The 25933-nt window shown below is 37.0% G+C and overlaps 1 protein-coding gene across 2 annotated transcripts in view; it reads left to right on the plus strand.

Moving 5' to 3' along the window:
- Positions 1-896: 896 nt before the first annotated feature.
- oafa (OAF homolog a (Drosophila)) overlaps positions 897-25933 on the plus strand; it is a 37736-nt gene continuing 12699 nt past the window's right edge. For both annotated transcript variants that reach the window (XR_012390834.1, XM_695363.11), the window contains exon 1: positions 897-1502. Coding sequence is in view for 1 of the 2 variants with exons in the window: in XM_695363.11 (XP_700455.3) it covers positions 1269-1502 (234 nt within the window). In the remaining variant the exon portion in view is untranslated. The remainder of the gene's footprint in view (positions 1503-25933) is intronic.

Consider the following 25933-nt stretch of genomic DNA (forward strand, 5'->3'; position numbering starts at 1 on the left):
CCTTCAGAGTCACTTGATCCATCAGAAATCACTCTTATATAAATTAGTATTATTTTTGTTATTTTTATTAATAGTAATAGTAATAAAATCAATAATGACTAGAGTCATTATTTCATTTGAAACTACATACAATAAAAAAGCAGTTATTTAAAAATGTTAATAAATATTTCACATATATTTTTTTACATTTAACAAATAACGCCTTGATGAACAGAATAGTTTTATTAAAAAAAAAAAAAACTGACCCCAAACTTTTGACTTGTAGTGTATTTGTATGATACAAATTATATATAAATTGAAATACCTTTGTAAAAATTGTTTTGTATTTGTTTCTGTCACACACACACACATAATAACTATACTGTATATAATACACACATAATAAGTCAAACGTTATAATAAGCTAGCTAATCGCAATTAATCTTTGCCCAATACTAATGAATAGGCTATTCAATGTATTATTTTCTTTAAAAAATTACTAGGCTATGTTCACTGTAATTTTATTTTGTTTATGGTAGAAGGGATGAAAAACAATTATTTGTTTCAAATTTAGTATCCTCTCAATAAGCAGATTTTTTCAATCTGCATTACATCAATCACCAACTGTATAAAAAGTGCAGCTACTGCTAGAAAAGTTTATGTGGAGCTGTCTACATGAGTACTGTCGGTCAGGGTCTACATTCATTATTTGAGAGGGCGCTACGCCTTTAAGAGTTTCCGAGTGCTGCCTGCGAAACTTTGGGAGGCCGTTGGACTGCTGGGTGCTGCACTTTGGATAATGAAGGAAGTGACGAATCCGCATTACTAGGAGAGAGAGAGAGAGAGAGAGAGAGAGAGAGAGAGAGAGAGAGAGAGAGAGAGAGAAGAAAAACTCAAGAGCAGAAAAAACAGAAACTAAGACAGAAGTCAGCGTGAAGAGCTGAATGAAGGCACTCGTCAGTAGAGGCATGAACACGAGTCAGCGTGAGCTCCCGAATCAAAGTTCCCTCAATGAGAGGCGCGAGGCGAGTGAAAACAGCAGATTACTCCGTGCGTGACGCTCCGTACTCCACTCTCCCCAATGTTTATTTACCAGACGTGAGGAGGCTCTAGACCGGCTTTAAAATACTTTATGAATTCGTTGGTGTATCCAGCTTCCACAAAATATGGGTGAAGTTGTGTAAGTGGAGCCGCTGTGATGTTTTGAGGGGGTCTCGTGGAATGAGTCGACTGTTATTCCCGTGGATAGTGCTTCTGAACTCGCGCTTTGGGTTTTAGGATCATCTGGAATGTTTGCGTGGTGGATTTGGTCGGGTTCAGTTCGGTTAACTCTTGTGGTTTTAGTGCTCACGGTGTTGTCGGTAGCTCGCGGGTCTGCGTCTGAGCTGAAGGTGAGGGTCCGCTTGACCGATGGACAGATCACGGATGAACTTCTGGAGGCGGACAGCGAGAAGGACTCCATCACCGTGGAGTTTAAACAGGGGGACGGGACTCTGATCACTTTTGTGGCCGATTTCAAGCAGGTAAGTTGAAAACTGGCCGTGAGAAAAGTCTGTGTTGTCACATGATGTGTGTAAATGTGCTGGAATTCGGTTTATTGCATGACTTTTCATGAGTGTTTTCCCATTCATTGAGGGTCATTTGTTTGTGGATAAGCCTGAATGTGAATTTCTTTTATACTGTAGCATTTAAACTGGCTGAAGAGTTTCTTCATGAAACTCTCTACAGTTGGAAAATGACTCTTACTTTCAGATTAACCAGCCTTCATTCACTTTCAGATGGAATAATAGATAAGAAAATATGCATAAAGAAACATTCATATACTGTATACATGTAGGCTATATCTTAAAATACTATTTGAAATGTTATAAGAGATGTGAAATTGCAAGTTGTGGCATATATATATATATATATGTATGTATGTATGTATGTGTGTGTGTGTGTGTGTGTGTGTGTGTGTGTGTGTGTGTGTGTGTGTGTGTGTGTGTGTGTGTGTGTTTGTTATCAACTACAGGGTACTTTACTCTAAGTTCATAGTGTTTTATTTAGCTTTTCTAAATTTACTTGATGCTTTACAAACTTAATGCTTGGCTTTACTTTTACTTTATTTATTTAGTCTTCTGGCACTAAAAGCAAATTGCAGTTAATTTGAGGCATCTCTAAAACCCCATAAAATGACGAAACATTTTAGTGACTTTTGTAACTTTGTTAATAATATTTCTAGTAAACAGGTATTCAGTTAGATTTGTATTTGTTTGTTTAATTGGCTGACACCAGACTCCAAACCAACCAACAGTGCAAGTACAATATCTTCTCAAAACAACACATTTGAATGATTTTGCATACATGTGTAGCTTTGGTAAACAGTTACATCTAATCCGCTAGATCAGGGATGTGCAAAAAAACATTGAAATGTATTTTAAAGTAAAATACCAAATAGCTAATTTTTACATGTATCAAAATAATCTACAAAGTACAGCAGCCACAAATGTATCAAAATAAAATACTGTATTTTGTATTTTGAAAAATACTATAAAACACTTTTACAAGGGAGCATGAAGTTTCTTCGCAAACCTTCAATAGGCATGTTTGATCAATCTCTTCACTATTAAACAGAATTAGGTAAGCAAACAATGTTTGACAGCAGCAAAATTTAAGTCAGCTTGTCCACACCTCGTAAACCTTACTCCTTTGAGAGAAAATTACCTGAGTAGGTATTCAGAAACCTTAGTTACTTTTTGAGCAAGAAGGTCGCTGGTTTGTGTTCAGGCTGGGTCAGGTGGTATATTTTTAGTATAAATTTTGTACAAATTTCAAACAGAAAGTCCTGTCTTGAAGATGATCTCTTTAAAAACTGGAAAAAAAAACATGTAATGCATATAATGAGTTGAAACATAGTACTGTATCTCTTTGTGTTTCCATCCCCTTAGCATAAACCAGTACACCATCTTTAGGTGTTTTTGTTGCTGCACAATTTCCATTCATACTCCATTCATTGACACCCTTCTTCAATATTAATACGTTTTCTGTTCTGATCTCAAGCCTTGGCAAATAATTGATAAAGCACCAATCAGAGGATGCATTTTTATTATGTAATCATGTAGACTTCTTACTAAGTATTTTAAAATACTAAAATACAAGACACTAAAGTATCTTGATACGAAATATTAAGCCGTTTTCATCAACCCTATCTAATGCAAATGATAAAATACTATTTTGTATTTAAAAAGCGTATTTGAAGTACTTGTATCATAAATACTTCCCATCCCTCAGCTAGATTCATATTCATTTATTTAACTGCTTGCACAGTAATGCAAAGCAGATCACAGTGCAATCGAACCTCCTACTTAAAACCTTGCCCTTTGAATCACTTTGCCATCATTTCTAGCTCTACTACTTCTCTGTCATCAACCAGATCTACTACAGAGATAAAACCTAAACTACTAGCAATTAAACGTGCAATTTGAGAAGTGGCTAATTTTCTTTCCTCGTGCCATTAAAATCAGCGTCCCGGTGATAAATCATCCACATAAGTGCTGAACTTCTGACCTGAGGTCAGATTCTTTCACTAGTGATCATACCATAAGGATTAGCAGTGGCACTGTCATTGCCCTCATCCGCCTCAGTTCAGTCACGTCAGCAGCCCTTCTGCCCTCTCTAGCCCCCTGATCCTGCACAGACGTGGTCAGCGTGGGGGTTTGGATCAGGCTTGAACTTTTCCTATTCTCGTTTTATCAGTTCAACTGGCAGCCCTGTCTCCATTCTTCTCACATGTGTTTCTCATCTTGAGTTTCCCCTGTATCTCAGGGATTCATGGAAAGTTGAATTAACGATGACTTCCAGCTGCCTTCCTGGATTTACTACACGCTACACTGCAAAGACTTTAAGGGGGACAGAGGAAGACAAATATTCATTCACTAGAAATAGTACTCAATGAAGTCTGGTGATGTTGGCATCTGCCTAATCAGGCACTACACATACCCTCTAGATTTTGTTTCCATAGCTGTAGTATTTTTATATTATTATCCTTTTACATATGCATTGATTCAAGTTTAAGCACACGTCTAGCTATCTTAGGTCAGAGTCAATGCTGATTTCTTAATATCAGAAGAATTCATGATATTGAATATCAGAGAATTTGCATAGATAAAATGCCAATCGTGGCATATTTTAGACTGAATTTGGCAAAATATTATTATTTATTAATAATATTATCCCATTTAAAGGAATTATTCACCCCAAAAATGGAAATTATCATCATTTACTCACTTTTCACTTGTTTCAAACCTTTCAGCTTCTTTCTTCTGTTTACAAAAGAAGAAATTTTGAAGAAAGCATGAATTCTGTAATCCTTGACTTTCATGGTATTAATTTTTCTAGCTTTCCTATATCTTTTTTTTGTTCATCAAATCAAGAAACTCATAACAGGTTTATATCCATTTGAGGGGGAGTCTTAGATGAACTATCTTTAAGAAGGTTTTTAGAAGTCACATTTTACTTTTTTTTTTTTTTTTAAAGACGCATTTACTTTCACATGTTACATAAGAGCATGTTGTTTTGTTGCTGTTTAGTTACAGTTTCAATGGAAATCAGACGAGATAGGAATATCATGCATATATTGTGGAAAGAATGTCAGTGGTGATTTTATTTATTTTGTTTGATTTATTTTTGAACAGCGTTTTAGTATTATAAAGAAACAGGAAAATCTGAATAACAGACGCACCGGTTTTCCAGTCTGTATGGAAAATGTGTGGGCTCTATGAGATTCTTTTACAATTTGGCGAGCTTCAACTATTTCCGGGCTGCAGGAATTATAGAAACTAATCAAAATCCAGCATGGGAGGAGAGATGGGAATATGAATATTTCTATCTCCAACTCAAGTTCTTCTCTTAAACTGTCCTGTTGTCTTTGTAGTTGTATTGTGTTTCTCAGCGTTCTGCCTCTGCCCATCGGCAGCGTATGCAGCAGTGAAGATGAATTCATATCAACTTGTATCCTCTGCCAACTGAGGAGCAGTGCGGCCTGCTTTAATGCTCATCTCCCTATATTGGGATATCTGTGACCTGCTTGGATACATGCCAGCCCTCCTCTTTACTTTGAAATGTTATCAGCCTGTAACTTTTGAGCTAGCTTTATTGTGTTAGATTGCACTTTTAAGCTAATCATTTATTGTTTTTTAAGACAAGATGTGTTGTGTTGGCTCTGGTATATGAATTGAGTGGCATCAAGTTGTTTCGCTTTTGATTGTGTCATTTGTCACTTGTGGGATCTTGTCTGTCTTTTATGTCCTGGATTTTTAGCATGCTACATGTTTGGATGCCATCCAGGTGTATGAACCTGCCCAGTTGAACGTGGCCAGTCCAACCTGTTTCAAAATGTCCCGCTGAGTCTGAGTCATGATGTGAGGTGGATGTGACCTTAACCACACGACGCACAGACTTGAGCAGCCTTTCTCAGGAAGCATTATGGCACAATGGATGTTTAAAACATTCATGTCGTCAATATGAATGACAGACCACACCCGGTGTGTAGGCTTTATGGTAAAGGAACTAAGAAATCACCTGACTTGTAAATTATAATTATCCAACTGCAGTGTCTTTAAAATTAGTGTGAACACAGAAAATGATTTACACCATAAATACAGTTATAAACATGCTCTAAGCTGTGGAAGAATCATTTGTTCAGGTTGCTTTTCTATTGTACAGAGTCATATAATCAATTAGTTCAGACAGCCACAAAATACTACTGTCAGAAACCCTTTAAGGCAAGTCATTTCACTCAGCGGTCATCTTTGAAACGCCTCTTGGGCAGTATGCTTGGGTATTCTGTCTGAATGGGGAAACATCAAATTCTCCTAAACTGTTTGCCAAGCCTACGTTTACATTATATATTTGAAAACACCAATAAAATTTAATTAACAACAACTGTCGCGTAAGTTGTTTCTAGGAGTTCCAATCAAACAAAATCTACGTTTTATTTCAGGTCACCGAGCTAATGCGCATGCGCACTCAAGAGAAACGAGATCACGACACCAACCTCATTTTTGGCCATGTTATTTATTATCATCCTCTGAGCAATGATCGTCAGATAGTGGTGGTCTTCATAAGTAATCCACAACTTGGTCTTGTTGGCGAATCTCCTCCAGAAATGAAAGCAACTCTTTGTTTACAAGTTTGTGGGCTTTGAGTAGTGGCTGTCATGTGATGTGCATTTGACAGGACTGACTGTACATCATGTTCGTTTTGTACAGATCACAAAACCAAAAAAAAAGTTTGTTTTCAAGTATAGTTAGTTAATTTAAAACAGGGGTGGCCAAACTCGTTCCTGGAGGGCCAGTGTCCTGCAAAGTTTAGTTCCAACCCCAATCAGACACAGCTGCGCTAGCTAATCAAGCTCCTACTAGGCTTTCTAGAAACATCCGTGCAGGTGTGTTGAGGCAATTTGGAGCTAAAATCTGTAGGAGACCGGCCGTCCAGAACTGAATTTTTTCAACCCTAATTTAAAAGTATGATGTATTTTGTATGTCTGTGAAGCAAGTATTCGCTGAGAGTCCAGTGCGTTTGTTGACCACAAAACTTTAGAAAAAAGCAAACATCTGGTCTGAGCTTCTCCCTGGAGAATCGTCAGTCTATAGCGACAAATGATTGGCTCCTGTACTAGTAGGCGGGGCTTCATTCGTCACATTAACTGTTACACTTTTCCCCATTCATAACTATACGAGTGACATGTCTTGTATATTCTATAGTATTTGCAACTCTCAGGCCATGGACATTTGTATTTTTATAAATTAAGTTTTTCTTTCCCACCCTGTTAAAAAAGTAAAAATGCAACAATGCACCTTGTCAAGGGCATGTCGAATCAAGAGGTGGTGATAAAAGTCTTTGAAAAAAGCTGCGTTGGCCAATTAGAAAGGACACGTACAAAACAACATGCACACTGACATCATGAGGCAAGACCCCTGTTTTTTATGATCAGAGTTTTTAGAAAGTTTTGGTTTTAGTTATCGTATACTGCATTTTTTTGTGGACGAAGGACCAAACTTTGCAAAAACAAAACAAAAAAAAAAGTGGTTTTTTGAAATACTCGTGTTTGTGGACAAGGCCTCGGTTTTTTGACCGAACGTGATTGTTATAGGACATGTTGTGAGAGCATGTCAAAACAAGGTATTTATATTTTGCTGTGTTGCATACAATAACACCTGCTATGATCAAAACCATAACGTTGGTTTGTTCATTCAATAAAATGTGTGGGTCACACAGACATCTGCAGACTGAATGCTCATCTGAATGTGATGTATAGTGTGATGAAATATAGGTCTGGGATGGGTCTCTATGAAATACAATCACAAGTGGTCAGCCATGACCTCTTTTGTTTGGATCACTGAAAACAAATGTTAAAACATGGTAGAAACAGGGCCTGTTTGATAACTTGTTTCATATAAAGCCAAGGTCGGTTCACATTATCATGTTCCAGTGTGTCAGCAACAGGCAGGACATTTCTGGCAGCCTTAGGCTACAAGCTGATGTCTTCTTTTAAGCCTGAAAAAGGCAGATGTTGACCCTTTGGATGCTGCTGAGAAGGAAGAGGCCTCCTTTACTCACAAAGAAAGAGGCAGACATTATTATGCAAAGCTTTGAACTTTTCAAGTCTGTTGATTTGAGCACATTTGTGCAGTGATGGTGATAAAACAATTTAAAGAGAAAAAAAGTTCTTGAACTTCCAAGCACAGCTCAGGCTGTTTCTTCATGTGTGTGAAGCAACTTTGTTGCAATTTTGTAAACTCTTGATTGCAAAAAGCACAGATTGCTTCCAAAAAAAGCTGCATGAATGGAATCATAAATTTTCCAAAGCAAACTGCATATCATCAGTTTGATTGCTGAAGATTTCTTTTATTGTACCTTAGCAGCATGCAATATATGAACCAACATGGTAATATTTTCCTCAGTCTCTGGTTTGAGATGAGACTACTACACAGGTTTAGAAGAACTGTTACCTGTTATAAATGTAAATATAAAATGTTATAAATGTTTGCTTAAATTATATTTTGATAAATGTATATCAATTTTATATATGGAAATTTACTTTTGTAAAGACAATTAACTTGTCCTATCTCTGACCAATACATTTTATTTAAGCAATAAAGGGGTAGTTTACCCAAAATTTTTTTTAATTTACTCACCCTCAAGTGATTTATTTTTTTTAAATAACTTATTGTTTTGTTCAACAGAAGAAAAAAAAAGCTTTGTGACAATTGAAGGGCGAGTAAACGATGACAAAATTTTCAGTTTTGTGTGAACTATTAATGCAGGCAGTATGTTAGGGCTGCACAATATATCATTTCAGCATTGATATCTCAATGTGATAATTTGCAATAGACATATCGCGACTGTACACAATGTTGAGTCTGGGTTTTAATTGATTATTTTGCAAGAGTTTTTTGAGGCCTGTGACTGTGTGAGGGTTTTAAAAGCATGCAGGCCTAATAAATCGTACCGTTTGTAACATTGAAAAGTTAATAACAATTAATTTGATTGAATTGTTTAAAAAAACAAAGACTATGCAGTATTATTTTATCTAATGATAATTTACAGATTCATTCCAGTCAATCTACAATGATAAAGTCTTTCCAAATAGATATTCAACAAATCTAGTGATTTAGTAATTGTATTTTATTTCTATTGATATATATATATATCACAAAATAAAAAAAATATCGCAATGTTAGATAATTTTAAGGATTTGTTTTAGTGATGTGCAGTCTAACTGTTTGTAGTATTGTATATCAATACATTTGCAAAAAGTATTTAATTATGCAAGTATTCAAAAATATCTGTGGTATTTTTTTTCTTTTTTAGATGTATTATATTTGTGTTAGTAATCGCATAATATCTCTAAATCAAGGGTATAACCCAAGTAAATCCGTCGTTTTTGAATCACTCATTATGATTTCTGTTCAATATTGTACACCCCTAAATCTGATTATGTTCCATGAGGAACTTCATAATCTATATGTATATTAATCGAATAAATAAATTGCTTAGTAATTTAATTTACTAACCAGAGCCATTTTTATTTGCATTAGGCAGTTGGTGTGTGTTAATTTTAACCCTGAAAATAAATCAAGAGTGCTTTACTTCTCGTAATTCATCCACTGTTTAGCCGGAATTAGTTTGCATAGTTCAACATGCTTTTTATCACTGTAGATTAGCTGTTACGTTAAAGCCCCTCCTAAAGCGACATGTCTTAACAGCCACAAGAGAACAAATAACCTCTGATCTTTTAGATTCATTGCTTTATGAATCGAGCCTTGGGTTACACCAGCTCTTGCCTTGTCCAACATGCTTTTGAAAGACATTGTATAACCTAGGGTAACATTTCTGTTTTCTTGATGAGGCATATCTTCATGGAAATGAGATCTACTTCCCCCTTTTAGTTAACAGGAACAGCATGAGTCCTCCATGGTGTGTAAGGGTCTTAGCTTTTCTTCTCCCACGCTCTGACGTCTCCCTTCAGGGTTTTGTGCAATACCTTTGGCTTGGTATGTAGTGTTGAAATATTGGCATGACTGTTTTCAAGTGGCATCATCTTTAAGATCTTGATTTATTATTGAACACGCAGCCTTTGTACCAAATCAAGATGTTTTGTTAGTTGTGGAAGGAGTTAACAAGCCGTGGGACGTAACGCTATGATCTTGACTAGTGCAGAAGAGCGTATATCAGTGAGTGTAAAGCACAATCAGACAGCTGTAACAGGGTAAAGAAGCTCAAGTTAGCCACATGCCAAATAGGAGTCAAAGGTCACACGGAGACAAGCTGATGGAAGCCATGGTTTTCCATTACTGTTACAGCCAATTGCCTCTATTTTTGCCATGCTGGTTGGTTTTTGGTGTCATTTTCAGAGGAAATCTACTTTACGATGTTTCCGAAATAGATTCGCTTAGTTCCCTCTGTCAACTTTCATTTAGCACATTATTGTCACATAAGAATGCCATGTCTTATCTTTTATATACTTCACTATTTTGTTATTCTGTAATATCTTGCAAAATTAATACAATTTCACCAGATGAATGGAAAGAATATTTTTTTTTTTTAGAAAACGAGCCAATTCCAAGGATAGATAAATCCATTGCAACAAAGATGCTAATAAAATACACCAGCCCAGGCTCATTAGAAATATGTGCTTCAGCCTAAAATTTTGCGAAACTTAAAAAATGTTGCTCTGGGTATATTTTGTTGTAAGTTTTAGATGACAAGTCTGCTGGAGGACGCTGTCTATATTTTTGTCCTCCTGAAATGTGTTGGTTAAGGGAAGTTTTGTTTTAGATATACCTCCTTTTTGTCTATGTGAAGGCAAGATTTGTCATACAGACAAAGACTATAGATTACACAAGACATGTCACTTATATTGTTTTGAATGGGGAAAAGTGTTACGGTCAATATGGCGAATCAGTCACTATAGACTGATGTTTCTCCGGGGGAGATTCGCCATCATGATCAAGTTGTGAATCACTTCAGTAGAGCAGTGCAATCAGATGATCATTATCCAGAGAATGATTGTGGTTCCCTCCGAAACTGCCTACTACTCAGTGGGTACTGTATTTGAATTTAAACGTACTACTCGGCCGTTAGAAAAGTACGTTCTATACAGTATGAATGTGAAAAATATGAATGGAATTCGAACGTACTGCATCCACCATTTTGACATAGTCACGTGACGTACCTGCATCATTTGCGTCGCTTTACTCCCATTCATGAATTCGCTCGCGGGGCATCATGGGATAGCGCAGCGTGCATGGGATGCGCACTCCAGAATCTCGCCGGAAAGTAGTAAGTCATCCGGGTACTTCTCGCATACTGTTTTTCAAATTCTATGAATTCGGACATACTTCCCGCCTCGCATACTGATTTTAGCATACTGTATAGCACAGGTGTCAAACTCAGTTCCAAAAGGGCCGCAGCTCTGCACAGTTTAGTTCCAACCCTAGTTAAACACACCTGATCAAACTAATTGAGTCCTTTAGGCTTGTTTGAAACCTACAGGTAAGTGTGTTGCAGCAGGGTTGGAACTAAACTGTGCAGGGCTTCGGCCCTCCAGGAATTGAGTTTGACACCCCTGCTGTATAGTATGAAAGTATGCCGTTTCGGACGCAGCCAATGTGTAGAACAGACATAAATGAGTTTGGTGTCATGATCTTGTTTCTTTCGAGTGCACTTGTGCATTCGCTCATACAACCTGAAAAAATGCAGATTTTGTTTGATTTGAAAGTTTAGAGGTTTTGGAGAATTTGACATGTCCCCATTTAGACAGAATGTCCTAGCATACTGCCCGAGAGGAGTTTTAAAGATGGCCGCCGAGTGAAATGACTTGCCAACGTAAGAGAAAAGTGCACTGCGACCACATAGTTTTACTTTGATCTTACATTGAATTTGATCTCTTTTGGGAAACCATACTTCAGCAGATTCAAACTTGAGTTATCTGTATTACAAAAACATGACTATACATGGTGAGCTACCGAGCAAACTGACCACAACAAAAAAGTTGATGTAAATGCATTCAATTACAATTTAGAAATTATAGACACGGTTAAGTTGTTTTGTGGTATTTGTTTGGTGTTGTGCAAATAACTGCATGGAAATAATTCTTTATTTGTCGATAATATGTCTCCTTAAATATCATTAGTGGGAAGGGGAACAAAAGTGGTTGGTGTTATATTGCCTTTAAGCATTCATTTAGCCTTAAGCACATATTGCCAGTGAGCCTGTTTTGAAATAAACACCGCTTTAGGGTTTTTTTGGAGAGTCTTTTTTTGGAGGTACAGAAAAACGAGTCCTTTAATGTAAAGTAACACTTTAGAGTCTTTGTATAAATGATTAAATACAACTAATCTACAAAATCGCTTGTTGCATAATGATTTAAACTGACTTGAATTACTTAAAATACTAAGTTACAGGCCTTTAAGACATGCAAATGATAAACGTTCGCACTATTATAGATGCAAAGACTCAACAAACGACATGCATTCTAAAATGTGGTGCCTGGTCAACAATAATCGACTTGACATTGAACATCCTGCAATGTGACTACTGAAGATGTGCACCTTTAGTGTCAATGCTGAAACAATCTATTGTGCAGCCTTTTTTTTTTTTTTTTCTTTTTTTTTTTTTAAGGTGTTCAAGACCTCAAATACCTCTTGTATTTAACCACCAGAACTTGGGCATTTCTCCCACGCTTGGTCTTTTGTCCAAGGTTGCTGTTCATCAGAGCGAAAGGTTAAATGCTGGCATGCACCTGTGCCTTTTCACCAGCCTTCTTAGAAAACCAATTAAACATCTCTGCCATCACAGGAGGAGTCATAATCCAGTTAAAGTGAAATTCTAGACTATAGCATTTCTGTAATTTCTTCTTGAAGAGAAACCACACTTACCATAAACATTTGCATACCTAATTTTTCTGGATCACGCCATGTTATTTGTTTACATTAATCATGAATCTTTCCACCAGTTATCTTTAACTGCTCAGGGGTGTTTGGTTCTTTGTAATAACCGTTGAATCTTTGAAGCCTTGCCAGTCTGGAATTTTGTTTCACAAGGGAAATTTCAAAGCACGCATACCTGCATTGTGACTCAGCCTTGATTTTTTATTTTTTATTTAGTTTAGTGACATGGCTTTAAGAGATTGTTCACCCAAAAAAACATAACGTCATGTCATTCCAAACCTTTGTGACTTTTTTTCTGCAGAACATGAAAAGATATTTAGGCAACAGGTTTTTTTTTTGGTGGATTGTAAAAGTTTTGCATCCTTGCATGTATCGTTTAAAATGGAAACGGGAAAACTGGATTAAAATGTAATTCATATGCCACACCTACATGTAGTGGGGTAAACAAACATAGACAGAGCCACAGGATACACAAATTCATCAAGAATGTAGTAAGCATGCGAATGAAGTCTTTTTTAGAGCTCTGGAAATAGACAGGACACTCTGGTGGATTTAAAAATATGTGTAACTCTTAATTCATCTATGCTGGTTGCCTAATTGAGATAGCATTACCAGGCATTGGCGAAGATTTTAGGTTTTTTCACTTTGCAGCACATTATGCCTAAAGTTTTGTTTCAGGGCACTGAAAATGTTGGTGTTGTGTAGACTAATAGACGTATTTCTATTTAACTTTTGCAGATTAATCTAAGACGCATGCCACGACTTACGACTTTCGAAGGCTAAGTTTACACAACAAAGCAGCCAAAAATGGAGATGTTTTTTTTTAAGTTTGTGTAAAGTTTCATGTTTGCACAATAACGTTTCCAAAACAATCTGCATTCACTCATTCTTGAAAAGAACAAAATGTTGTATTATGTATGCCAGGCCAGTATTTGGTGCTGTCACTTTTTTAGTAAAAGTATCTGTATGGAAGTGATAGCATGCTGTCAGTGGCTTGGTGCCAATGTAGAATTTGCCATATGTAAAAGATGCGTCATATCCACAAATCCATTCTGCTACTGTTGGGTATTTGTTTGTGGTTGCTTTAAACTACACTATGGCTGCACAACATATCGTTTCAGCTGAGTACTGTTAGACTCAGAAAATGAAACCGAATCGTCCTATTTAATGTAAAGTAATCAATTCTTTCCAAATAGAGATATTCATCTTGAGAAATGGCATTCCTATTGCAATATATATGGCAGAGTTACAAAATATTGCAATGTTAGATATTTCCAATATCGTATAGCCCTAATCTACACCTCCCTAAACACAAACTATAAATGCGCATGATGTCAATATTTGCAAAGACAATCATTTTCAGAAACGACTAGGGTAGCCTTTTCAAGAACATCCATTTGTGCACTTTCAGTCATAAAATCACTTTGGTTTTGTGAATAAACAGGCAAAATGAATAAAAAGTGTCTGTTTTTGGCCGAAAATGTATTAAAATATGTATCGAACCATTTAGAAATAATGAACTGAAAACCTAATATAATATAATAAAATATAATATGCCAATGTTTGGATTTTCTCATGTAGTAAACTTTCTCAGTAGCTTACCTTGTACAGCTTCGCACTTATAGAGTGAAGAGCTCAGATACGAGTCTCTTCAACAATTGTGCTTTCATTGCAGATTGTTTTCTTTAACATTATCAACCAAATGTAGTTACAATAAAGCATTAGCAATTTTGCAACATTAATCAAGCATATAATTTCTAAACTGCTTTAATTTGTGTAATTGTGTAATAGCCTGTTGCCGCAGTCAGAGCAAGCCACCATTTTTTGGGCATTTCAGAGGCAATTGTTTTTCATGAGCCTGTTATTTTTTGTCCAAAACGTCTTTGTTCATTCACGTTTTGCATTAAATGTTCCAAATAAAGAAAGCTACACAAGTCTGGAACTAAATGAGCGCGAGTAGCCTAAACGATGACAGCCTGGATGGCCAGAAATTTATTCCACGCAGATCAGTCCTTAAGCAGACATACAGTTGTGCATGCTTATGTGGTGTAAAAAGTACACTTGGGAGCTTAACCATTACCTTCGAATGTCTGTGCTATTAAACCAGATGTGTTGTTATTCAAGTAGAAGCTATAAACATGTCAACAGTAGAATGCGGGCTGTTGTATTAACTAAACTGTTGCTCCTCCGTGACGAAGAAAGAGAACTGTTGGAATGAAGGAGTGTTAATGTTGATGCTCACTAAAGCGCATAATGAATTGTGTTCTGACAGATTTTCATATACATGTGCAAAGTCTTGCGTACACATACATATGCATGTTTTGGGCCCTTGGGTAAGTGTTGTGGAATTTTGAAAAGCATCCCTGTTCCTTCATCTAATCAAATTCATCCATAAATCTGTCTGCAGTTAACCCACATTAATGCAAATGTTAATAATGCATGCAATGTGAAAACATACTCTTGAAGTTAATACCCACTTGTTTTGCGCAATGTTTTTTTTCCTCTTGTGTAATTCGTAGCTTTGTACTTTTATTCAGTACAGAGTTTTTAATAACGTGCATTATATTGCAAACAGGCATCTTATGCAATGCTTTTGAAGACCTCTTGGGTCGACGTTATTCATGCCAGTTGTTACAACAGAAAGCAGCAAACCTAAAACAAACGTCTTTTAAAGTGGCACAACAAAGAGCAATAATTGACGTTTGCTTTTGAAAATCCTTCATCAACGTCATTGCATAGTTGTGTGGCGGAATTAGCAAAAGTACATTCTATCACGTCTGTCATTGCTGCTTGTCTGTAGGGATGAGCGGAGATGGTGTTTTATGTTTAAAAGACACAAACAAACATAAGAAGGCTACTTTTCGGAACTAAACAACTGTCGTTTAGTTCCAAGTGTCAGAACTTTAGCTCAAAATAAAGCAATAAGGCACAAGAAGTTAAAGTTTCATTTTAATGAGACTTTTAATCCAGTCATGTGAATCTAAACTGGTTTAATTTGATTGTTCACAACAAAAGATAAAGATGTTTTCAGGAGGAAAGTCTATGTAATAAAGATCAGTGGTATCCAATTGGATATGCACAATTTATTGTTAAAAGATTGCAATCTCATACAAGCCCCAGCTAGGCCAGTTGGCATTTCTGTGTGGAGTTTGCATGTTCCCTCTGTGTTCATGTAGGTTTCCTCCAGTTGCTTGGGTTTCCCCCACAGTTCAAAGACATGCGATATGGATGTATTGGGTAACCAAAATTGGTCTTAGTGTATGAGTGCATGTGTGAATGCGAGGGTGTGTGGGTGTTTCCCAGTACTAGGTTGTGGCTGGAAGAGCATCCGCTGGATAAAACATATGCCGGAATAGTAGGCGGTTCATTCTGCTGTGGCAACCCCTGATTAATAAGGGACTAACCTGAAGGAAAATAAATGAATGAAGGATTGCTATATATTAGTTGCACTGTCATTTATTTATGAGATTCATTTAAAAGTCCTCATGAGCGAGTCATCTATTTAAAGGACTCATTTAAATGCAGATTTTATTATTATCTTTTTGAGAGAATTTGTTTGAGAGATTTTGGACATTCTGATTCAATCAGTATTAAAACAAGTGAAATCTTTGAGTGAATCATCTGTTCAAGAGATTTGTTTTAAAATCGCTGATTTTGTTGATATAGAAAAGTCTTTGAGTGAGTCATTGAATCATCTTTTTGCAAGATTTGTTCAAAAACGCTGATTCATCCATTAATAAAATAAGTCAAGTCTTTTTGAATGAATTAATGAATCTTCTAAAGCTGGCAAGTCGAATCTTACATACATTGCTATTCTCTCTTAAATTGATTCTAGGTTCATAAAACTAGCCTAACTAGGTCTATCTGCTCGTAAAATAAGCTTAAAATAATTTCTAGAGATGAAAACCAATGCATTTCTTAAAATCTCATAAAAATGGCATAATCCTCACATGTAAAATCTATAAAAATTTAATCAAAAAAAAAAAAAAAAATTGCAGAACCCTTTACCTGAATAATTTTATTTTCCACAAAGCTGGAATAGTACATTCATAAGACTAGATTTAAAAGATTCGTTTAAAATACCAAATAAACCAGTTGAATTTGAGAGTCATTGAATCACTTGTTCAAGAGATTCAATCAAAAACGTTCATCCTGTAATGAAACAAGTGTTCTTAATGAGTCATTAGGACATTCATTCAAAAGATTAATAAAAAAACATATCTGATTCATTCTGTTATTTAATGAGTCACTTAAGCATTCATGACACACCTTAAATATAATCAAAATAATACTTTAATTGAGTTTAGCAGTTATATAATCCCCCCCCCCCTTTTTTTTTTTAAATAGTCGGAGAGCCAAAAATAAATTATGATTGTCAAATGTAGGGCTAAACAATATATCATTTGAGCATCGATATCCCAATGTGTGTATCCACAATAGTCGCATCGCAGAATTATGTGATTTGTTAAAAAGTAAAACATGAAGATATTAATAAATATTGTTATTTTTTTAATTATTTGTAGAATGATCATGTTATTCTACATTTGATTGTTCAATTTTTGTAATTGAACACTGTTAAGACTCTAAACTATATAGCACTGTTTTATTTATTTATTTTTGCTTTAAAAACTTGATCATCCCAGTCTATCTAAATTAATTAAATCTTTCCAAATAGAGCTATTTAAATCATCTGCAGAAATTATATTTATATTGTATCTTGGCAAAACAAAATATCGTGATGTCAGATTTTTTCCATATGGTGCAATCCTATAGTCAAATGTATCCAGAATCATGCAGATTTAGGACTATTGTTGTTTTAGACTCAGACAAAAGGTTAAACATAACATCACTGGTGCAGCTGAACTTTCATCCATAACTTTGTTGATGTTGATAATACATCAACATTGCTTATCTGACATGCATTTTATGGCATAAGCAACATTTGGGAACTCACTTGAAAAGCAGTGCCAGATTTTAGTGACAGTGCCACTGTCAGATGCCAGTTTAGTCCAAACAAACATGCCGTGATCCTGCTGCAGGAAGCAGCACCAGAAGCTAATGTTTGCTTTGACTCCAGAGATGGCATATATTTCATCAAGACTGTCAAAATAAACTTTCTTGCACCCAGATTTATGTTTCAGATCTGCTTTTGGCAGAGAATGAATGAATAAAAAAATATGTAATTTTTTATTATTAACTTTGCTATTAAGTTATTTTTAAAATGTCATTTTTGTGATGATAATGATGAATTTTTAGCATTATTATTCTTCACTGTTCAGTAAATAATCCTTCAGAAGTCATTATGATTTGCTGCTCAAGAAAAATTTATTTTTATTATAAATGCTGAAAATAGTTGTGCTGCTTAATGTTTTTGTGAAGACAAATAATGAATAGAAGGTTAGGAAGAACAAGACTTGTATGAGATAGAAGTTTTTTGTGTCAGTTTTGATTAATATAATGCATCCTTGCTAAATTAAAATACTTATTTGTTTAAAAAAATTTTTTTTAAATAGATCCTGACCCTAATTGTTTGTTTAATAAAAGATGTTCACATCTGGTTAGGAATTAAAAATCCTCATGAGATGAAGCACTAAAATATACAATGAATAAATTTAGTAATAATAAAAATCATATGAATATGGTTTCCATGCTTTAAATTGTGATGGATAGTGGCTTTTACTGTAAAGCTTCCTAAATCGCATAAATCTGTAGTCAAGTTAACCCATATACCGCTGGTTCTTATAAATCTGATTTATGTGTTTTTAAAATTCTAAACTCCAATCACTAACAGCAAATAAATGCGCGTTAGGGCTGATTTATTCTTTTGCTTAAAGGGCCATGAAACCCCCTCGTTTCAGCAGGGTGTTTTCACACCTCTTCTTTGGAAAAAGTCAGAAAAGTGGGCGTGTCCAGCTCTGTTTAAGGGGGAGTGTCGGAGGAACTAAAGTGGGAGGGTGTGGGAGTGTCGATTTGGGCACGCGCGAGTTTCAGAGTCAAAACACACACACACACACACACACATACATACAGGAGAATGTGATGGTGTTTAACCTACATGGACATCTGTAGTCGAATTATTAGCCAAATTATTAAATGGTGGACTTTAACTGCAGTTTGGCTCTTTCATTCAGGGAATTCATTCATGCCCCTCGCGACACACGAGATATTTGATTCGAGGAACTGCTCTAAGCGTGTATTTTTCATGCAATGTTTTATACCGCACGGCGAATGAGAGAAAAAAACCCTCTGCATTTCCCAGAAACTTAGATGCACACGACAGGTAGTGTCAGAAAGCCGCATGTGTTATTCCGGTCACTAAATGCGGTAAAAACCCTACACGAGGTTAAAGTTTGGTTGTGGTGCTAACGTGTTTACACTCTGTGCAATAGTTTGTTAGATACGAACAAACTGAATAAACAAAGAGCACTGGTCGCTCACTTACCAAATCTGTAGAGACAGGACAATCACCAGCAACTAGAGCCGCGTCTTTATGAAGAGAATACTACAAACGATTCCAGATCCCAGCGTTTGCAGATGAGAACAGCTCTCAGGTAAACAATAATCCTCCTTACACACGTAATTGTTGTCGCGCGTCGCGTACACTGTTAATCCACACGTGAGTCTGAGCTCTCACAGAGAGAAAATGAAAACGAAACTTAACTGCAGCAAACTATAAAAGCAACACTTCACGCTTGTTTTGCCAACACAACGTGGCGTCTCTGTCCTGAAAACACGGTGATAGTAATGAATATTAATGAAGTTGCACAATAGAGTGCGCTGATTGGTTTGACCCAAGCCTTACTCATGCATTAATGCAACACACTGTAAGACGTAATAAGACACACTCTGGCACAGACGTCCAGTCTGCACGCTGGAATACACACTATTATGTCATGACCGTGACGCAGCTTCAAAAATTCGTTTCAAACAGGAAGTACGAATTTGCTTGAAATAACGCAAAAACAACCAATTTACACTTTTTAGTGAAATATAGGTGTCCTAATAGTGTTTTTAGCAGTGTGGGACACATATACGACTGTCAACAGCTCAAAAAATGTGTTTTGGTGTTTCGTGACCCTTTAAAGCACACTTGTATGCTGTGGCGCAGCCTTTGCATGGGCGCATAACCCTCCCTGTGGTTGCGAACGACGCATATCGCAATCTCTGTGATTGGCTGGCTTGGTATCGCTGACAAGTTTGGGCAGAACCAAGAGCCATGCTAACCCGATGGAGCGAGCATTTTCAATTCAATTCAATTCAGCTTTATTTTTATAGCGCTTTTACAATGTAACACATAAATGGTCATAGTAACTGGATCAGGGTGGTTCAGTTTTTAGTTCAGTGTAGCTCAGTTCAGTGTGGTTTGAAATCATTATTGAGAGTCCAAACACTGAAGAGCAAATTCATTGATGCGTAGCTCTACAGATCCTGAATCATGCAAGCCAGTGGCGACAGCGGAGAGGGAAAAAAACTTCACCAATAGGAGAGTGAAGAAAAAAAACCTTGAGAGAACCAGATTCAGTTCGGCACAACCATTTTAATTTCTCCGCTGGCCAAAAGTCTTGTGCAGAGCTGCAGTCTCAGCGGTGGACGCTGGAAGCTGGCCTCAGCGAAGACTCGTCTGTCCCTGGAGCGTCATTGGAATCAGTCTCATCCTCTCCACTCCCCCATGACCAACAGCGCAGCAGCAGCTCAGGATTACAAGTGTTAAGTCCGTGAAGGAGTTCCAGGTGCAAAGTTTTGTTTTGTGTTTACCTTTTGAATACAGTTGTTGCACGACTGCCGGTTCCTGTCCCAAATATGAGCAAGTTTGAGCTACTTGTACATTTAGGTAGCATTTAAAACAAACAAAACACCAGCGAAGAAACTCGGCACAGAGGAACACAAAACCCTACTGCCAGCTTGCGTTTCGTAAATGTTATTGCAGAGCAACACAAACAGCATGCAGAAGTATAAATGAACGGCAGCGTGCAAGGCATGCACCATGGGTCACGCCGATCTCTCGCAGAATTATAAACCAGGCTTTACAAACGACAGCCATATCACCCTGCCATATCACCCTGCAGCCCAAGACTGGTTACTCCCTGAAGCTAAGCAGGGCTGAGTATGGTCAGTATCTGGATGGGAAACCACATAGTAAAGCTAGGTTGCTATTGGAAGTGGTGTTAGAGGCCAGCAGGGGTTGCTCAACCTGTGGTCTGTGTGAAGGCTGATTTATACTTCTGCGTCAAACGCCGGCGTATGCTACGGCGCTGACGCATAGCCCTTCGCCGTGGCCGTCGGCGTCGCTGACGTGCACCTCTCAAAAATTGTAACTACACGTCGCAACGACGCGTAGCGCAAGCTCTGTGATTGGTCGGCTTGGTAGCGCTGACGAGTCTGGGCGGGATCGAGAGCCGCGCGAATGGCGCGAATGGCGCGAGCTGGACGCGAGCTGGACGCGAGCTGGACGCGAGCTGGACGCGAGCCCAATGGAGCGATTGTTACCAAGTGTGGAGTCCTTTGAAGAAGCTCCTGATGGAAAGTTTTGTTTTATGTTTACCTCATAGTTAAAGTTGTTGCTCGTCCGCCGGTTCCTGCCTCAAATTGAGCGAGTTTGAGGCACTTGTACATCCAGGAAGTGTTCAGGAAAAGCAAAACAGCAGAGAAGAAACTCGCCAACTAGCCAACTAGCGTTTTGGAAGTGTTAATGCAGACCAACAGAGACAGCGCGCAGAAGTATAAATGCACAGCTACGCGCGTTGCATGCGCCGTGGGTCACGCTGGTCACTTGACACAGAAGTATAAACCAGGCTTGAGTCCTAATGCCCCAGTAAAAAGTGAAGGGGACACTATACTGTCAGTGGGCGCCGTCTTTCAGATGAGACGTTAAACCAAGCTTCTGACTCTCTGTGGTCATTAAAAATCCCAGGGCACTTCTCGTAAAAGAGTAGGGGTTTAACCCCAGTGTCCTGGCCAAAGTCCCTCAATCGGCCCTTACTATCATGGCCTCCCAATCATCCCCATCCACTGAATTGGCTCTATCCCAAATAGCAGTGTGTGGTCAGCGCTGTAGCATCGTTCTGTGGCTGCTGTCGCATCATCCAAGTGGATGCTGCACACTGGTGTGGTGTGGAGAGACACCCCCCCTCCCCCATCATGATTGTGAAGCGCTTTGGGTGTATGACCATACACAATAAAATGTTCCATACAAATACTCGATAAATTACGTTTCATTACATTACACGATAGATGTAAACGACAAAAGACACATTCATAGCAGAAACTCAGAGAATAGAACAGTCTCACGGGAACTACTCACCACACATTGTTTACCAAAGTAGACCAATAAGAAAACTACACTTTTTAAATTTCTTGTAGAATCTACAGTAAAGACTGATTTATACTTCTGCATCAAACTTTGTGCGGTCCAAACCTCTCACTGTGGCTGACGCCGATGCTGGCGTGCACCTCTCAAAAAATTTAACTACAGGTCGCAACGACACATCGCAAGCTCTGTTATTAGTCAGCTTGGTAGCTGTGATAAGTGTGGGTGGTGCTGAAAGCCGCACGGACCCATTGGAGCTAGTGTTTTTAAGTGTCGAGTCCCGTTAAGTAGCCCTGGATGGAAAGATAAGTTTTGTGTTTACCTTATGTTGTTGTTGCATGTCCACCAGTTCCCGCCTCTGAATAAGCAAGTTTTAGATACTTGTACATTTAATGTAGTGTTCAGAAAAAACAAAACAACCGTGAAGAAACAGAGGAACAAAACAACCTAGTGCTACAAAAATCGCGTGCAGATGTATAAATGCATGTGCTGTGAGTCATGCCAATCACTTGATGCAGAAGTATAAACCAGCTTTAACATACTGTCAGCAGTTCGCCAGTAATTTACTGTAAATCAATTACAGCAAAATACTCTATTTACATTTACAGCACCATTTGTCTTGTGGTATTTGTATTTGTATTATTGTATATCTTCACTGTAAAATAAAGTCATTTTTAACTATATTGCACTTGAAAATACAGTAACATACTGCATCTGTTTTACAATAAAATTCTTTACATATTACAGTTAGAAACTGTGTAATTTACAAAAATAGGTAACTGTGTATTTTGCCTGGCATAACTGTATAACCTTATATGGTATATTATTCTTACAGTTCCACATACATGTGTCTACCTGTTTTACATTTTGTGTTTTATAAGTCAGTTGCACAAACAGGCTTTTGGCCTCCACCAAGAATCAGCAATTACAGTTTATAATTACAAAAACTAGAAATTTCTGTTACAAAAATACTTCCGAGCTGCTTCATAAGACATGCCTATGGGTTACTTTTGTGATAAATGTCTGCGCTTTTGGAAGCTTGAAAATAAAAGCCACTATGCAGCACAATTGTACAGTACGGAAGTGCCAAGAGCTTAGGAGGAAGATAAACAAATAAAGTACTAAACTGTGGAATGAAATATTTATTTTCTAACCCGGCTTAGTCATAGAGGAGGTCAAACAGAGAATTGTAACAGACCCCGGAACAAAGCGAAAGAGATTTTCGCATCTGATAAGAAAAGAGGAAATTGCTGAGAAATGAAGATAAAGGGCAGTTGTAAAGAGAAATCAATGATTGAGCTACTGATATCAGGTAGATGTGAATGGTCTACCTGGCCATTGTCAGCTTTTGCAGGGGTTTCTTCCTGTTGTCTTCAAGGTGTTTGCGAAGCAGTGACGCCAACGCTTCCCTGTAATTAAACTGAGCGCCCCCCTTCTCAATCCGTTCTTTAAAGCAAAAGCGTCTGTCTGCCGGGCCGGCTGCTGGGAGGTCCTTCTTAAAATAACAGCGGCTGCTCTCTCTCCCCCTCTTGTGTTTGCTGATTGTTCTGTCAGCCATGCAGTAATTCCTCCAGGTTTGCCTCCTCCAGCAGTTTAATTACGTTCCTGCTGATTCCTCCGACAGAGAGCTTCCATGCAGAACGAGTCTTCATTAGCGCTGGGGTTTGAGAAATATTTGTTTTGAGTCACTTCAGCTCTTTATAAGGCTGCATTTATTTGAATAAAATAAAATATTCATTATATTAATATTATTTAACTTATCTAAATAGTACAACATTACCGGGATGTCTGCAAGGTCTTAAAGTCTTAAATAACTTTCAATTTGAAAACAATAAAAAAAATAAATTTAATGTCTTAACTTTACTTAAATATTTTGTTGTAGGTCTTAAATCATGTCTCAATTTTCCTGTCAAAGTAAAGCTAATCAATCACCAATATTCCATCTCATAACTAAAATATTTGTTTTTATTGGAAAGAGAAACAAATCACAACGGCTGTTAGATATGTTTACATCAAATTGTCTTTATTAAATTCCCTAAGCAGGGAAAGAAAACTAAAACAACACATCCCTTTACATGATCTTCCATTAAAACAAAAACTATTTACTGGAGTAACTGGGCCATTAGAAAAATCCTTAGTGTTTAGCCCTGTGTAAGAGTAAAATTTCATTCATAATGATCTTAAAATGGTCTTAAAAAGTCTTCAATTTGACATAAACCTGCAGAAACCCTGATTACTATTTAAAGTAAGTGTTAATTCTCTGATGACAACATTTTCAGCATTACTCCAGCTTTCAGTTTTACACTATCTTTTTTTTAAGTGGTAAATAAATGTTTTTTTTTAATATAAAGTTTAATTTGAAATATACTTTGGTTTTAGGTTTTTACTGTTTATTTGTAAACATACGTTTAAATGTTAATTCAGAATATATAATATCTCAATGCAACTAAATGTTTTATGATTTTGCAAAGTCATGTAAACTCTACTGACAAAAAAATAGAGCATTTAAAGGTTTAGAGGTTTTAATTTGTTACATATTTGAACACCATTTGCACTGTTTGTTTGCTAAATAAAATAGCTTTGTTAGTTTGTTAGCTCACGTACCTTAATGATAACAGACATTTGCTTTTAAATTAAATCATAATGAAATAGGGACAGTTTTCAAAAATGAAAATTCTGCCATCCTTTACCTTTCAAACCTTTGAGTTTTTTCATTTTACTAAACACAAAAGAATAAAAATGTACTCACTATTTACTCTCCCTCAAGTGGTTCTAAGCTTTTTAGAGTTTAGAACAACTTGAGGGAGAGTAATTAGTGAGAGTATGTTTTTATTTTTGCGTCAACTATTTTTAAGTAATGTAGTTAAAGGGATAGTACATGTACTATCCCTTTAACTACATTACTTAAAAATATTCAAAATGAATTCATTCAAAAATGAAATTTTTGGCTCCATTTTCTCTCCCCTTACCCATTTTCTCACCCTTTTTGTGTTAAGCACAAAAGTAGATATTTTGAAGAATGCTGAAAACCTGTAATCGTTGACATTCATAGTATCTGTTTTTCCTATGGAGGTCAATGGATACCGTTTTTCAGCATTCTTCAAGACATGTTCTTTTGTGTTCTACAGAAGAATGAAACAACTTGTGTAAGAGTAATTAGTGAGAAATTTTCATATTTGTGTGAACTATCCCTTTTAACGTATTGTGGTGTTAACTTTTTTTTTTGTACTAATACATGTATTTACAACTGATTTCTGCATTTAAGTTGATTCTTCTAGTCTTTTTTTAAGTGCTAATTTTGTTCATTCTCACTACGTTTGTGGAATAAGAACAGACATACTTGGTTTCAGTTTGGTAGCCATCACAGAGTTGTTCTGCTGAACTGAATGCATGTCCTCAGGGAGACCCGTATGAGCGCTGTCATTCAGACAGAATATTAGAGGAGGTGAGTGTTTCTTGGCTGAGTTTCTGCCACGGGGCTCAGTGAAACGGCAGCTCCATGAGTTTGGGGGTCGACCAACTCTGGAAACCAGATGGAAGTTTCTAGAAAGGGAATAAGGTAAACGCTCCAGAGCAAACAAAGACAGCTTGGGCTTGTTTATTTTGATTGTCTGAGAAAACCTCCTACTTTCTGAGTGAAATCCTGAAAGCTTGCTCCCTTCTGTCGGCTCAGGACTCGAGACCTTTTTGTGAAAAAACAAGAGGAGTATGTGTGTCTTCTGCTGGCAGAGCAACGAGAAACTGATGAATGGGTAGACAGGTCTGCGGCCTTGCACTCCTCTCTGGGCTTTCCCATAATGCCTTTACATGGAAGTCTTTATAGGCATGGAGGCGCTGCCAGAGATTTGGTCTGGTTGCTAACAGCAACTCAATGATGTGCTGAAATATACAGTGTCTGTCTCTGTGTATGTGTTGATCTGGGCCAGGGTGCTGTAAAATCTTCTAATGAAGATCTTACTGTAGGCTTGAAGGTCGACTGCTGACTTTTAAAGGCTAAATTGCAAGAATTTTGGAGCCAAAGCCAATAAAACTAGTGGGCGCTTGATAGGGCAGCATGATAATGGAGGATTTTGATTGATTTGTTAAGTAATTGTAATCTTAAAATAATTTTATTAATAATTTTAAAAACAAATTTATCTTTTGGAATATTTTAGGCCTGAGTGATTCATCAAAAAATATGATCTGCGATTCTCACGCACATCTTGTCAGG

Source organism: Danio rerio, chromosome 15, assembly GCF_049306965.1.
Source record: "Danio rerio strain Tuebingen ecotype United States chromosome 15, GRCz12tu, whole genome shotgun sequence".
Taxonomy (NCBI): Eukaryota; Metazoa; Chordata; class Actinopteri; order Cypriniformes; family Danionidae; genus Danio; species Danio rerio.